The sequence below is a fragment of the Aquarana catesbeiana genome, linkage group LG09, assembly GCF_042186555.1.
Source record: "Aquarana catesbeiana isolate 2022-GZ linkage group LG09, ASM4218655v1, whole genome shotgun sequence".
NCBI classification, from domain to species: Eukaryota; Metazoa; Chordata; class Amphibia; order Anura; family Ranidae; genus Aquarana; species Aquarana catesbeiana.
The window spans coordinates 259,312,032-259,327,291 of record NC_133332.1 but is presented as its reverse complement, the minus strand read 5'-3'; the positions used below and the strand labels follow the sequence as shown (position 1 = coordinate 259,327,291).

Below are 15,260 nucleotides of genomic sequence, written 5' to 3'. Positions count from 1 at the left end.
GCGTCCAAACAGATTTGTTATTGGAGGATGATCATGCTCCGATAACAAAAAAAAAAAATCCATTTGGACGTTACTTGTCGATCCATGGGGTGCTGGCAAATATCCTTATTGTGGCTTTCTGTACCAGTTTCCAGCTGGTGGATTCTGCAGCAAATATTCTAACTGTCCCCTTGATGTCCTTGCTTACAATGCAGGGCTGTTGGCCCTGCATTGTACTTGAAGTTACAGTGACTGCGGGAGTGTCAGGAAGAAAAAGCTAAAGCCTCGTACACACGGTACAATTGTTGGCAGGGGATTGTCAGTTGTCCTAAAATCCCACCGTTAGTACGCTCCTTTTGACAATTGTTGTCCAACTTCTGGCCAAATGACGGACAACAGGCTAATAAATTTTCAGCAGACAACGGTTTGACATCAGATTTTCCTATGGTCAGTACAAACACGCATGCTTAGAATCAATGCTCACCTAACACGAAATTAGCAGAAGGTACCTAAAGGGTGGCGTGCCAGAGTTGAAATTCCTCATAGTACGTCACTATTTTCATGTTTGTAGCACGACAATTATGTAACGTTAGTATGCAAGACAAGATCCTGGCACACACCCTTTTGACAAAAATCAAACGCACGGTTGGCCAACAGTCGTACCGTGTGTACAAGGCTTAAGTCCTACAGTCAGATGGAGGTGAGCAGGAGGAACCAGTGAGAACTATCAGGGATCGACACCCTTCCTGGCAGACTTTGGGAGACAATTTCCTTAGGATCGGAGCTGTGTTCACAGCGGGAAAGGCAAGTATTCGCCCTCAGCTCCAGATCCAGCCTGCTCATTGGACTATGAAAGCATATATTGTTGTGGTCCTTCCTATGTACCTCAACCCCTGTAAAACTTCCCGAATATCCAACTTGATCAGATCCAAAAATGACAGAAACATGTTAAAATGTTGACTTGTACAAAACGGTAGAGCCAGATTGCTCAGTCCTACTATGAAATGGGTCCTGTTACAATCTCTATATAAAATAAAATATCTAACAGGGGTTCAGGGGGTTATATAGAGGCACTTCCTGTCTTGATGTGCCAGTGTACATTCACCTATAGGTGGCATATAACACATTATTATGGCTGCTCTAGGTCCCATGATGTACTCCAAGAAAAAGGATTTTACAGGTAAGCTGTAGGAAAAATGCAATTTTATTTACCGTACATCACAGGACACAGAGCAGCCATAATAATTACCATTTTGTATTTCCTAAAGCAAGGCCCCTGAGAGGAGGGAGAAATCATAAATACCATCTCCAGACCAAAAGAACTATATTGCCGTGGCCAAACTCAGCCCCATTTCAAGCTCTAAAACCCAGTGAATGTATGCACTGAGGACCAAGTAGCAGCCTTGCAAATATAATCCATAGGCACTTGATGATGCACTGCCCATGAGCCACTTATCCTCCTGGTAGAGAGTGTGCGCCTTTACCCAAAGAGGGTGGGTCCTATCCCCTTTAAGCCATACGCCTGACACAACTCTATATTCTTTGGAGAGTGTACTATACCCCTTATAGGTTACACACTATGGGCCTGCACTGATGTCCACAGGACCATGGTGATCTCATCCACCTACTATGGAGATGCCCCAAATTGCACCTATATTGGAGGGGGTAGTGGACACCCTGAACAAAGCATTTCAAGCGTCACTTCATTTGGACCCCAAATCTTGTTTACTTAACCTGTTAAGACAAGTTTGAATGGGAAAATCATACTAAAGAGGCCATCGCTAGGACTTAGCTCGTAAAATTATCATGACACTGGAAATCAGAAACTCCTTCCAAGGTTAAAGAGTGGAGGGGTTGCTGTGGCAAACACCATTTAAATGAAAAAGCTCATTTACCAGCATTGGGGGTGCTCACGCAAAAATGAAAAACTCTGGGACCCAGGTTAGATCTGCTGGGGCAAGCCCAGGTACATCTGACCATGGACAGGCTTTTGATTATACAATTTACCCTCAGTATTGGTATGCTCATGTTCTCTTCTGTTTTATGCAAGTTATACTTGCATTGCTCACTTCACTTTTGGTGTACACTTCTGTGGCCACGAATCTGGTCTGTCTGTATAATGTATGGTAAATATGCTTGGCTGTAAGTAACCAATAAAAAAGTTATTTTTGGCTATAATGCAAAAAAAAAAAAAAAAAAAAAAACACAAACCCCCCCACACCCCATACGCCTGATTGACCAGCCACTGGGAAATGGTCGAGTTTGATGCCGCCTGCCCCTCCGGCAGCACGAATAAGGAATTGTAATTGTACTTCCTTTATGGGAGGGGTTATATAGAGAGGGTTTCCTGTCTTGATTTGCCAGGTGGCATATAACCCAGATAGTAATTATGGCTGCTCTGTGTCCCGTGATGTACGATAAAAGAAAAATGGTACATACATTTGCAATTTGCATTAGGGTGTGCACACCACCTATGGTTATAAAATACTCCCTTACACCATCAAAAAAATATTTATTACCTTTAGTTCTCATAGAAGGGAGCTTTTCAGATTCAAAATTGTATTTTTTTAAATTAAATTGATCCACCATCAGTGGAGGGGAATCCCCTTCAACAGTACATAACATTCATTCAAGTTCTCATAACCAACGCACAGGGAGGTCAATTTACTAAAGGTAAATATACTGGAGTTGATTTACTAAAATTGAAGAGTGCACAATCTGGTGCAGCTCCGCCTAAAAACCAATCAGCTTCCAGTTTGTTTTTTTTCCGGGCAAAGCTTAACCAAGCTGAAGTTAGAAGTTGATTGCCAACCATACACAGCCTCACCATGTATTGTACTCTCCAGTTTTAGTATATCAACCCCACATTGCATTTGCTCTAGATCCGAGGGGAAGCTCTACTGCTTTATTATCCAATCATGTACAAGCATAAATGCCATTTATTTTCTTTGCATTATGATTGAGTATTCTTTGCAAAGTGAAGCTTTGCCTCATTTAATAAGCTCTGTAGCAAGTGCATTTGCCATTCGTAAAAGCAACCCCACTGTCTGGTCTGTAGGACATTACTCCCTTTTAGAAATTATTTATTTAACCACACACACAGCCTTTGGATCAAAAATAAATTTGGTTTGACACTTCTTCTATAAAGACTTAAAAATGTCAAAGGCTCTACTCATTTCCCACTCCACATATTACGTACAGGACCCAACAGCAGGCTTTGCTTTATAAAAAAAAAAATTCAAGACACAGACCATTTTCCATAGCTTAAAACACAAATTAGTCTTTTATTTATTAAGCGCTCAGATGCAGAAACAGAAAGACAAATCATGGAATGAACTGTAGAGGTGGTCAGTACACTGTTATGGTTACACTGAGGTAGAACAGTAATGTTGAGTCTAGTGAACAAATGGCATCAAACTATGCCAACAGTAACTTGTAATCGTATGAAGGCTGCTACTGCCAACCTGCCCATTATGCCTCTCCTTCAGTACTTTTAGAGTCAGTGATTAGTATGTCTGTTGAAATCTCCCACTTCATTCTGCCTGTCCTCATTTGCATTTTTACTGCCAGTAGGCACTTGGCTTAGCACAACAGCCAGGCAGTTAGCATTTCCTGAAGGTCAGTAATAATGGCCTTTGTAATTTTCTGTACAGGTTTCCTTAAACAACTAACCAGCTGCTCTACTTTTCTACTTGCAACATTCTTTAACTCTACCAGCCTCATTAATTTGCAAAGGTCGACTTTACTGCTTCAACAATGCATTTGGAACTGATGCCGAACATTTCTAACAACTCTGTAGGCTTTCCACTACGAGGAACCCCTCTGACTGCCAGACTCTGAACGATGAATCCGGGCTCTCCGGCCAAGGCTGAGGCCACTGCATCTCCAATGCCCCCTGAAATAGAATAAAGTCACCGTTAATATAAAAAGGTCATGCACAACTAGGAAGCTCCAACCACCATGTATCTCAAGCTAAGACATCTGCTGCTTGTCCCTGCTGAATGTAAAGTGTTGATATACAAAAGTGAACAAGGAAAAAAAAAAAAAAAAAAAAAAAAAAAAAAAAAAAAAAAAAAGCTATAAAAATGGTTTGAATTAAAATAAACTGCATTTACAACATAATCCCCGTTTATTGCTGGCAGGTCTTGCAGCAAATGCTCCCCCTCACCCACCTCTCAGGACAATGTAAGGTTTGGGGGGGGGGGGGGGGGTTCTTCTGTCACTTTCAAAAATCAAGATCTGTAAATGAACTACAAGTCCTGTCTGCCACAACAGCCGATGGCCTTGTAATTTCTAATAGACTATGAGCAGGGTAACCCATAGTCCCATCAACACTTCCCCCAGCTCTGCTACTGCAGGTACCAGACAATGCACCCACCATCCACTGAGCTTGGTCCATTTGTGTATTTCAAACTGTTTATTAGTTCTGTTAAGAAATTCTGGATTGCAACACCACACAAGTACTAGGAAGACACCATGACTGTTTTGTTTCCACTCTGCAACTTTCAGGGTCACATACCTGCTCAGATTACAAGTCAGCCTTATGTTGCAGATTGACCATCCAATGAGCAGGTAAGTGGGGGGGAGCCAAAGCTGAAATAGAACCTAGGCAGAAAATGTGGTGGCATCTGCTCATCTAAGCCATCTGGATCACAAGACTGGCTGCATTAAGAAGGGTACAGAAGACTACTGTGGCATGAGCAAAATAAAAATGACATAAAGTTAACCACTTCAGCCCTGGAAGGATTTCCCCAATAATGACCAGGCCAGTTTTTGCAATACAGCACTGCTTGACAATTGAGCAGTCATGCAACGCTGTACCCAAAAGTGATGTTTTTTCCCCACAAATAGAGCTTTTTTGGTGGTATTTGATCACCTCTGCGGTTTTCATTTTGTGCACTATAAACAGGAGAAAAAAAAAAAAAAAAAAAAAAAGGGAAGAAAGTGTAGGCCAATATGTATTCTACATTTTTGGTAAAAAAAAAAAAAAAAAAAAAAAAAATCCCAATAAGCAAATGTGGGTTTGCGCAAAAGTTACAGCTTCTACAAAATAAGGGATAGATTTAGGGACTTTATTTTTTTTTACTGGTAATGGCGGCAATCTGCAATTTTGTAGCGGGACTGACATTGTGACAGACAAATCTGACTCCAAGTCACACTTTTTGGGGACCAGTGACACCAATACCATGATCAGTGCTAAAAAAAAAAAATAATAATGCACTGAACATATAAACACTGGCAGGAAAGGTGTTAACGCTATGGACGCTCAAAGTGTTTACTGTGTTCCCTGGGTGTGTTAACTGTAGAGGATGGGCTCACTGGGGCAACACCAAGATCACTAGAAACAGCAGATCTCTATATTGTTCCATCAGAATAGGGATCTGCCTCTCTGTACCACGATCTTGGGTGGCCGGCGGACAGAGACCGCTGGACCCAGTAGCACGAAACGACATACAGGTACATAGTTTTGAGCAGCCAGGCCATCCTGTCGCAGTATGTGCGGTTCAGAAGTGGTTTATTAACCCTCTGCACCAAAAGGTATTGGCAATCCAAGTTTTGGCTTGGCTTTCAGGGCTCTTTTTTGGCAATTAAGGGGGAAAAAAAAAAAAAAAAAAAAAAAAAAAAAAAAAAAAAAAACCCCGGTCCCATATTCCATCTACCAAACCCAAACAAACATACTTGTACTGAGATCTTACCTTCTTTGTAATGATCCTCTACAGTAATGATATGACCACCTGTAGCTCTGCCACTGGATATAATGGTAGAGATATCCAGAGGTTTAATGGTGAATGGATCAATCACTCTGATATTGATGCCTAAAAAAAAAAAAAAAAAAAAAAAAAAAAAAAAAAAAAACCAAAAACCCCCACACAGATTGAGACCATTAGAGGCTTCGGGCAAAGCATAATACACTATATAAAGAGTTTTATTACAGGTACTTATATACGGCTGTCAATTTATGCAGCTCAGTCACTACCCTTAAGGAGCTTACAATCTAAAGGTCCCCAATTCACATTCATACATAAAATTAGACAGGAGCCAATACTTAAAGTGGAACCAACATGCTGCTCCCAATCCCTTTCAGCCATCTGCAGTTTCCATGGTGCTGCAATCAATTATGACAGCAACCATGGCTAGACAGTTGAGAGCACAAACAATTGTCAGTTTTACATTTATGGCATGCCTTGAATATCATCATTTTGGGAAACTTAAATTTATGGTCGTAGTTCCACTTTAAAAAGAATGCATCATATCTATCTATCTACTTCCACCCGAGGAAAAAAAAAAAGTAGCATTCAGGAGACAAAATAAATATTCAGTTTGTGAGCAATATTGGTCTTACAGAAGATTAAGAAATCGTGTAACATTAGGATAATAGCAAAATAACCAGGATACAGGGAGCCTGAATTCCTGAAAATCCCCAAACTAATCTGGAGCCGAAATAAATGCCACCTTTGACTATAGTCTACCAAGCAAATCCAGATGGAGGATTAACTTCTTGCCCATTATCCAATGCAGGACATCTACTAGCCATATCAGGAGGAATAAATCAATGTAGACTAGAATGATCCTCCTGGATAGAGAACCCCCCCCCCCCCCCCATCTGGGGTGCACTAACCCGCACTTGATACCAAGTAAAAAAAAAAATTATCTTCAAAAAGATGCAAATGGCATGTCTATTGTGAATCCAGCTCAAGGGACCCAAGTAGTAATTTTCACAATTGAGCAGTGTTGGAGCACAGCATTAATATACTCAGTTGATATACTCAGTTCCAAACAGCTTTACTACCGCTATGGCTATTTTGATCAATAAGGGTCAGGGCAGATAAACCTGCACACTTTCACAGATTCAAGTTGGCATGTTTATAACAAGATCGCTGGCATGTACCCCACACAGTTGAGGTCTAGTGTAGATCTAGGCCTTGCTTAGTTAATGCTCATCTCACCATGCCTAGATTTACTGACGGTGGTAATCAAAGGTTGCAATTAAAAAAACTGCACATAAAATAAAGACAAGACTAACCTTGTTTGGCGAGCTCATCTGCGGCCGCCAGTGCCTCATGCAGCGTGACCCCCGCCCCGATCACCGTCACCCTGTCTGAATCGCTCTGACGTACAACCTTGGAAAAAGACAATAGCACCATTAAAAAAAAAAAAAACAAAAACAAAAAAACAAACACACAACAATGAATACTACAACACTTAAATAATCATCCACAATTTAGAATATATCAAAGCCAACATCTTATGATTTTTACCTTTGCTTGTCCAATTTCAAACTTTTCCTCAGGGGAGTAGATGATCGCAGTATCCGGTCTACTGGTTCTAATAAAACATATACCCTAAAATATAAAAATAAATAGGGGCCGATCAGAATATACCCAAAGCTGTTACACACAAGGCATTAATCACTTTCTGCCCAAAGACCTCAAATGACGTCCTGGACTTTCAGTGGGAATATCTGAATGATGCCTGCAGCTACAGGCATCATTTAGATATATTTTTCCAACGGCAATTCTGTGCACCATAAGAACAATCATAGCGGCAGTTCTGCCGCTTGATCGTTCTTACAGGCGATGGGAAGGGAATATAAGAATACACACACACGGGGTTCTGAGTAATTTCTAGCAAAAAAAAAAAATATGGATTTTTGCATGTAGGAGAGGAGTGCCAGAATAGGCACGGTATGGAAGTGGTTAAACAATGGATTTATCCAGCAAGCTGCAATTATGGACAATGATCCATGGCTGACAGATCAGGGACCATATATTTGGCGCTATTCACATTTGGAATCAAGGATAGAATTGCGAGATACCAAAAACGTAAAAGGAGCCCAAGACCCCATACACACACACCCCATTAGATTTTCTGCAGATTTTTGTCTTAAGGTTTGACCTCATATGGTTTTGGTCAAACTGAAGAGTAGGGCTGCAACTAACGATTATTTTCATAACCGATTAGTTGGCCGATTGTGTCGATTAATAACAAAAAAAAAAAAAAAGTGTGGTGTATAATTTAGTTAATATGTAAAGTTTTAAAAAAAAAAAAAAAGGCAATTTATTCTCAAATATCACTATGAGTCCGAACGTGTGTACGCGGCATTAGAGGTTGAATAACCAACTATATGGTTATGGAGCAAAATATTGAATCCACTCTGAGAACAACAGACAGAAGAGATATACTGTATATACTATTATGCCATGTACACACGGTCGGACTTTGACCGGACTGGTCCGACGGACCAAATCCGATCATGTGTGGGCTCCACCGGACCTTTCCAGTCGCAAATCTGACGGAATTTAGATATGGAACTTGCTTCAAATCTTTACGTCGTAACTCCGCCGGACCCAGAAATCCACTCGTCTGTATGCTAGTCCGATGGACAAAAACCAATGCTAGGGCAGCTACTAGCTATCAAATTCCTTATTTTAGTCCGGTGTACGTCATCACGTACGAATCCGTCGGACTTTTGTGCGATTGTGTGTAGGCAAGTCCGTTCATTATCTGTTGAAAGTCTGTGGACGGGCTGTCGGACTTTTGTAGCCGAAAAGTCCGACCGTGTGTACGCGGCATTAGAGGGTGAATCTGGTAAATATCAGACTCGGAGATCACATTTTTTTTTTTTTTTAAGGAAAAGTCATTTTAAGAACGTTCATTCGATTTTCTAATCATTAGTGGGGTCAAATCGACATTCATTTTCAACCACAATGACGGGAAAATTTGGAAATAGAAAACTTCTTGGTCAAAGGAATTTTCAGATAGTGTATGAGGTTTTCGTTCAGAAATTACATTCATTTTAAAAACAGAAGGTAAAAAACAAGTGAAAATTTCAAACATTCTTTCATTCAGTGAATGTACAAAGATTTTTCGTCTGAATATTCTTGTCTGAAAATAGATCCTTGTGACCAGCATAAGGCTCGGTACACACCTATGCAGTTTGCTTTTACGTTTAGTAACATAATGGGGTATAAAAAAAAAAAAAAAAAAAAAAGCAAATAATCACTACTGTAAGGGGTTCTTTTTACTGTAGAACTGTGAAAGTAATATTTACAGGAGCGATTATTTGCTCTTTGTACTATAAAGGGCTCATTTTAGTTTTTTGTTAACCATTATGTTACTGACCGATCTATCGATTATGAAAAAAGTAATCAATTTCATAATCGATTAGTTGTTTCAGCCCTACTGAAGAGTTTGACTTTATACGCAGGCAGGCCCTTGCACTATATGGTTTTGGTAAATCTGAAGACAAAAATCTGCAGAAAATCTAGTAGTGTGTATGGGGCCTTAAAGTGTCTGTAAACACAAAAAACATTACACACACACACACGCACACACACACACGCACACACACACACACGCACGCACGCGTGTCCCTTTAAGGCATGCGATATAGCAGTCCATTTCTATGTTGTACAACTGGTTGAGCCTGCCGGTTCTTGTGTTCCCCCAGACTAAGTACATCATGGCTGCTGATCTATGGTAGCATGGTCAGATTACATGCCCGCCATCCAGCTCTCTCCTCAGAATCTCCCGCTTCTTCATGATCCATGAAATTTCCAGTCTGTGTGAAGCCAATCTCCTCCCCACCCCTCCATTGAGGGACAATTCCCTGGCAGCTGCTCCTCCCCTCTAAACTCTGGTAGGCACTGCAACTTTTACTCTTGAGACAGCAACAACTGGGAGAGTATTCTATGCTTTCCCATGGCATGTTTTAACAGATTTATAGGAACTAAAATTTAACAAAAAAAAAAAAAAAAAAAAAAAAAAAATTTCTACGAATTTTTTATTTTAATAGAAACACTTATCGCTATACAGCGACATTGATCATTTGATAAATCAAGGCTAGGTTCCTTCGATCAACCATTTTTGTGCAAATTTTTTCTCCCAAGGAGAGTCATCTTTTGCCATATAGTAAAATACCTGGTTGATTCTGCCTGTTACAGTCAGTGTTCCCATCATCCTGCATCTATCTTCCACACCCCCTTCCTGTCATTTTTGTGGTCTGTGTGAAGCCGATCCTCTGCCCACCCATCCCAAAACAAACTAAACCAGCAGAGGAATGTGAGCCCCTCTGCAGGGGAGAAACACACACACACACACACACACACACACACATTACTATTGCCCCATTAGAGAACCTATCATGGGAGTTTATTGTGGAGACTTTACAGCCACTTTAATAACTGCTATGCATAATCCTGCATTACTTAATATGACACTTACTGGAGTGTTGGCAGCCAGAGCGACTGCATATTCTGTGGACACACCATCACTGGGATAAAAGACTGTACAGGATGGGATGGCACGGAACATGGCAATATCCTCCAAAGCCATCTGAGAAGGACCGTCCTCACCTGACCATACAAAAAACATTTGTAATCATTCTAATCTGCACAATTACACATCAAATTTTTAGTTTTAGACTTGAAATGTGAAAAATTTCTACACCCCCTCAAAAAACGTAAAATAAAAAAAAACAGACACCCCACACACTATGCACATGAACAATACACGTGCTTGTAAAAATTAACCATTTTCCCTCCTAACCTATAGCCTTAGCAATTTATTCTGTGCAAACCTACTAAAAATGTGCAATTAAAACAACCTATTAACCCCTCCACCCCCATGTTTTTCAGAACGCAAAGTACCTGTAAAGCAAATCAATAGAAAAAAAAAAAAAAAAAAAAAAAGAAGAAAGAAGAAAGGAGTGCACGTAAACAAAGATGGCAACATTTGATGGATAGAAACCAAATAATTCCGGCCTTGAAACAATGAGCACACAAACTGACACCCAGTCTACAGATGCTTTAGAAACTAGGAGGTGCCCTGAAATTTTGGCTGCTGAAAAGGGTGTTTTTTTTTTTCCCCCCATTCAGCCAAACGAAAAAACACCCGATACCGAAAGGGGGCGCCCATTGCGGGAGTGTCATCCTGGCATGCCCAGTCCTCAACTCCTTCCACCCCCTCCTAGATCTGTGTCACGGAGCTGAATTGCCTGTTTATAGTAACAATGTCCCGCCTCCTGTGATAGATGCCACACTAATCCAATGGTGGGACATTGGATCAGCATGACGTGATTACAGGAGGCGGGACATTGTTACTACGGCCCGGGCAATTCAAATACAGCTCCGTGACACGGAGATCGCTGCTGATGCTGCATATGATGGGCACTGGTAAAGCTGCATTGATCTCTTGTATGTCTGCTAGAGGTGCATGAATGGAAGTTTTGCTAAAACTATTAGCAGGGTGTTTAAGTAAGAGATTGCAGACATGATACAAGAGATGGTTAGAGACTGCATTTTTCTTGCACTAAAAAGGTGCCAATAATGGCCAACAATAAATTCATATTAATTTAATCTGATATTAAAAAGTTGAATACAATAATATATTAAAATTTAAACTCATTTTCGATATTGATTTTTGGCCTAGTGCATCCTTCATTTTCGGTACCAAAATTTCCATTCGGCGCACCCCTATTAGAAACCTTTATAGCACCACACTGCAGTTACCCATAATGCCTCACGCACACTGCAACTCTTCTAAACACCCGTTTCCAGCCAGGAGAAAGCAGCACCTGTGTGTGCTTATACATTGGCCAACAGATGGGCTTTAAAGCAGAAGAACTTTACCCATTTTGTGGGGCGTACCTGGATTTAACACTGTGGCAATATCCAAGCGGAAGTCTCTCCTCCCTCCCCCCGCAGCCTTCTGGGACACATCACAGGTCCTAGGAGATGGCAAGACCAATCAAAAAGCACAGCGGGAAGCATTAAGGCTTCACTGGAATTTTATCCTAGTTAAGATGCTGGGACCTGGATTCACAGCCCACTGAAGAATCGTCTCAGGCAAGCACAGCACTGGATCCAGGGCAAGGCGAGTGCCCTTCAGCAGCCACAGTATTTGTAAAGGGGGTGGGGGTTGGGAGAAGATCAGCAATCATGTGACCACTGCAACTGTCACATGATCAGAAGCCAGACCTGTAGGCTACAAATCGTTAGTAGGCACCAAAAGTGAAAATTTATATACATCTTAAAGCCCACCTGCATATGTGTTACGCAGGTGGCAACAGGCTGATTTACTTTTATTGCCTTCAAAAGGGGATGACAAGTCAATAGAAAAGTGCCGGGGGCAAGAGGCAACAATCTAGGTTTTAGGCCGCATTCACACCTGGAGCTCCAAAAAAAGCCCTGAAAAAACACCAACATGCAAAATCCCATTAATTTCAATGGCACCTGTTCACACCTGACCGTTTTGTCACCTGAAGCAAAACGCCTGAAAAACGCCCCAAGCGCAAAAAAGAACATGAGCTTCTTTGGGGCAGATTACAGGTGTTTTTCTGCCTTTTACAATCGATAACCTAACAAAAAAAAAAAAAAAAGACAACTCACCAATAGAAACTCCACAGTGTGAGCCACACAGATTAACATTGGACTGAGAAATGGCCCCCATACGAATGTGGTCATACGCTCTGGAGAGGAAGGCAGCAAATGTGCTGGCAAAAGCAACAGTGCGATTCCGGGTGGCGCAGCCCATTGCCACACTAACCTGTAACAGAGAAAATGATTACTTCCACAAATCCAGTATTCTGTAATTATATATATATATATATATATATATATATATATATATATATATATATATATATATATATATATATATATATATATATATATATATATATATATATATATATATATATATATATATATATATATCTCTCTCTCTCTCTCTCTATCTCTATCAACCCGATCGCCTAGTTAAACATCTGGATTTGTTTTTAGTCTAGCCTCCAAGATAGTTTACTTCCAAATAAAAGGTCCAGATAAAGATCAGTAGATGCAGAAGTTGAAACATTGGGTTATTGATAGTCACAGCCCAGTGCCAAGCCCTGCTTAGGTGCAGGAAGGAGAATGGATCAAGCCAAACCAAGAACAAAAACCAAAAAAACAAACCAAAACAAAAAAAAGATAAAAATCCTAAAAATGGTAGTCTAATACCTTACCAAATCACATTTAGACAATACTTATGTGACCATTAGGTGTGTACAAGTTTTCACAGTATCATCCAGCATTTTGCAACTGTGTGATCATAACCAATATCCATCCACAAACTTGTACTACAACATGAAGAGTTGATGTGTATGGATTAAGAGATATCTCTCTCTCTCATTTATTGGATAGTATCTATATCCAAAACATGACAGAGGTTCCAAACGAAAAATTTGGATTAGGTACATTCTTAAACATAGTAGTTACCTTTCATGACAACCATCTAGCCAACTTTCTCACCACTAGGGGTATTCATATTACAATGGAGTTCCAGACAAAGTTTAAACTTCTTTGAAAAAAAAAATATATGCACCCCCCTCATTATTAAACCCCCCCAGATTTTGTTCATTTTCTTCGGGACTTCAATCCCACGGCGCTGTGGCGAGGTACGTCACTTCTGCAATTTTATCCAGGCCCTCCTCCTTAACCCCAACCCCGCCCCCCCCCCCCCCCCCCCCCCCCCCCCCAATCGCCTTCTGGGGACCTGTGTGTCCCCCAGAAGACGGAACTGTTCAGAAAGTGCCATGCGACTCGCGCATGCGCAGTAGGAATCAGGCTGTGAATCCGGTAAGTGTCCTTATACTAAAAGTCAGCAGCTACAGTATTTATAGCTGCCAACTTAAAATTCTTCACCCAGGCTGGAACTCCAATTTAAGGCTGTAAACTTTTTAACCACTTGCCCTCCGGAAGATTTTACCCCCACAACGGACAATCCTATGGTCATGCAATACTGTACCCAAACAAAATCTAATGACGATTCTAAATCTTCAGAGCTTTTCTTTGTGGCATTTGATCATCACTGCGTTTACTTTGTGACGTAAACGGAAAAATGCTGACAGTTGGGGGGCCCCCCCCTCTGGTGGTCTCCATAACTTTTATCCTGTTAGCAATAATGTAACTTGAGCCCACACATGCGCAGTTTAGGTAACAATTACAGCACCCGCTCTGCCATGATGAAGCGACTGCCGCATGCATTCACGAGTGCGAGGTCATGACTGCCTGGCCTTTCAAGAGGTCAGAGAATGTGAGCATGGAAGAGACACCAGGCAGGAGCTTGAACATGGAAGGAAGACCAGACAAAGATGGAAGAGTCCAGGACCTGCTGCAGAGGTGACAGCACAGGAGGGCTCCGCTTGACAGTCAAGTCTCATAATGTGCAAATATGCTTTGCATACATAAAAAGAATGGAACAAAACCCCAGAACAGACTATACATTTGACTTTTAAACAATGCGATTAGACAAATACAGGATGCTCAGGTCCAGCTGCAATGAGGACAATACATCAAAATAATGAAGGTTTCTTACCATATTCTGTTCAGCGATGTAGCACTCTATAAAACGGTCAGGATGCTCATTCTTGAAGATCTCAGAGAAGGTGGAGTTTTTGGTGTCCCCATCAAGAGCAACGACCCGGCTGCTGGCATGTCCAAGTTTAGCAAGAGCCAGGCCATAAGCTTTACGTGTTGCAATCTAAACAAAAAAAAAAAAAGTGGCAAGTAGTTACGCAAGAGTGGATTTCAACATACAGGACACACTTCAAGCCAATACTGCCACCACCAATAGTAAGTAACTAGGGATGGACTTCTCGTAACGCATCTCAGCACTGATTATTGGCTACCATAAAAAGGAATGGCTCCCAACTGCCAAGCTTAAAAAGCAATAACACATTAAGAAAAGTGGCATTAGCATGAAGAACAACTTTTGGCCAAGCCTCAGCACACTTCTGAGCAAGGGAAGCATTCAAGAGAACAAAAAGGGCAGAGGGATCATCTCATAAAAATCTACATGGACCATGGGGTTTGTCACATTGTTGGGCTCGAGGCATCAGCAAGTACTCAGGGGCATTCAGAATGTACAGAAGAACCCAGATACCCATTTGTCTAGAGTTTAATCAATTCTTACTGCGCTGTGTACACAGATTATGCCATCATACATATGTTACCTAGAACTATATGTAGATCATTTACCTTCCGACTGCAAGCAAGCTGCACTGGCAAGCAGACAGACGAGCCATATGCAGTACAACAGGTCTTGCCATGAGTGTCAGTTTTGCAGGTGAATGGAAGCAATCAAGCACAATTAGTAAGAGCTCCATATATCCTTTATGCTCGATAGTAAAATTACAACCAGTAGGAAACAAGCTTGCTTATTAAAAAGCACAGCGCCACTATGTCTACTAAAAGGTTTTTGTTGAAGGTTACAGCACAGTTCTAGGATTTTTAACAAGCTTG

At 41.0% G+C, this 15,260-nt stretch overlaps 1 protein-coding gene across 1 annotated transcript in view; it reads right to left on the bottom strand.

Moving 5' to 3' along the window:
* Window positions 1-3,232: 3,232 nt before the first annotated feature.
* Window positions 3,233-15,260, bottom strand: part of LOC141108561 (transketolase-like protein 2) — a 52,734-nt gene continuing 40,706 nt past the window's right edge. The window contains exons 8-14 of the mRNA XM_073600276.1: window positions 14,335-14,499; window positions 12,369-12,525; window positions 10,204-10,334; window positions 7,239-7,322; window positions 7,004-7,100; window positions 5,676-5,795; window positions 3,233-3,874 (exon numbers count right to left, since the gene is read on the bottom strand). Of these exons, the coding sequence (XP_073456377.1) occupies window positions 3,702-3,874; window positions 5,676-5,795; window positions 7,004-7,100; window positions 7,239-7,322; window positions 10,204-10,334; window positions 12,369-12,525; window positions 14,335-14,499 (927 nt within the window). The 3' untranslated portion in view covers window positions 3,233-3,701. The remainder of the gene's footprint in view (window positions 3,875-5,675; window positions 5,796-7,003; window positions 7,101-7,238; window positions 7,323-10,203; window positions 10,335-12,368; window positions 12,526-14,334; window positions 14,500-15,260) is intronic.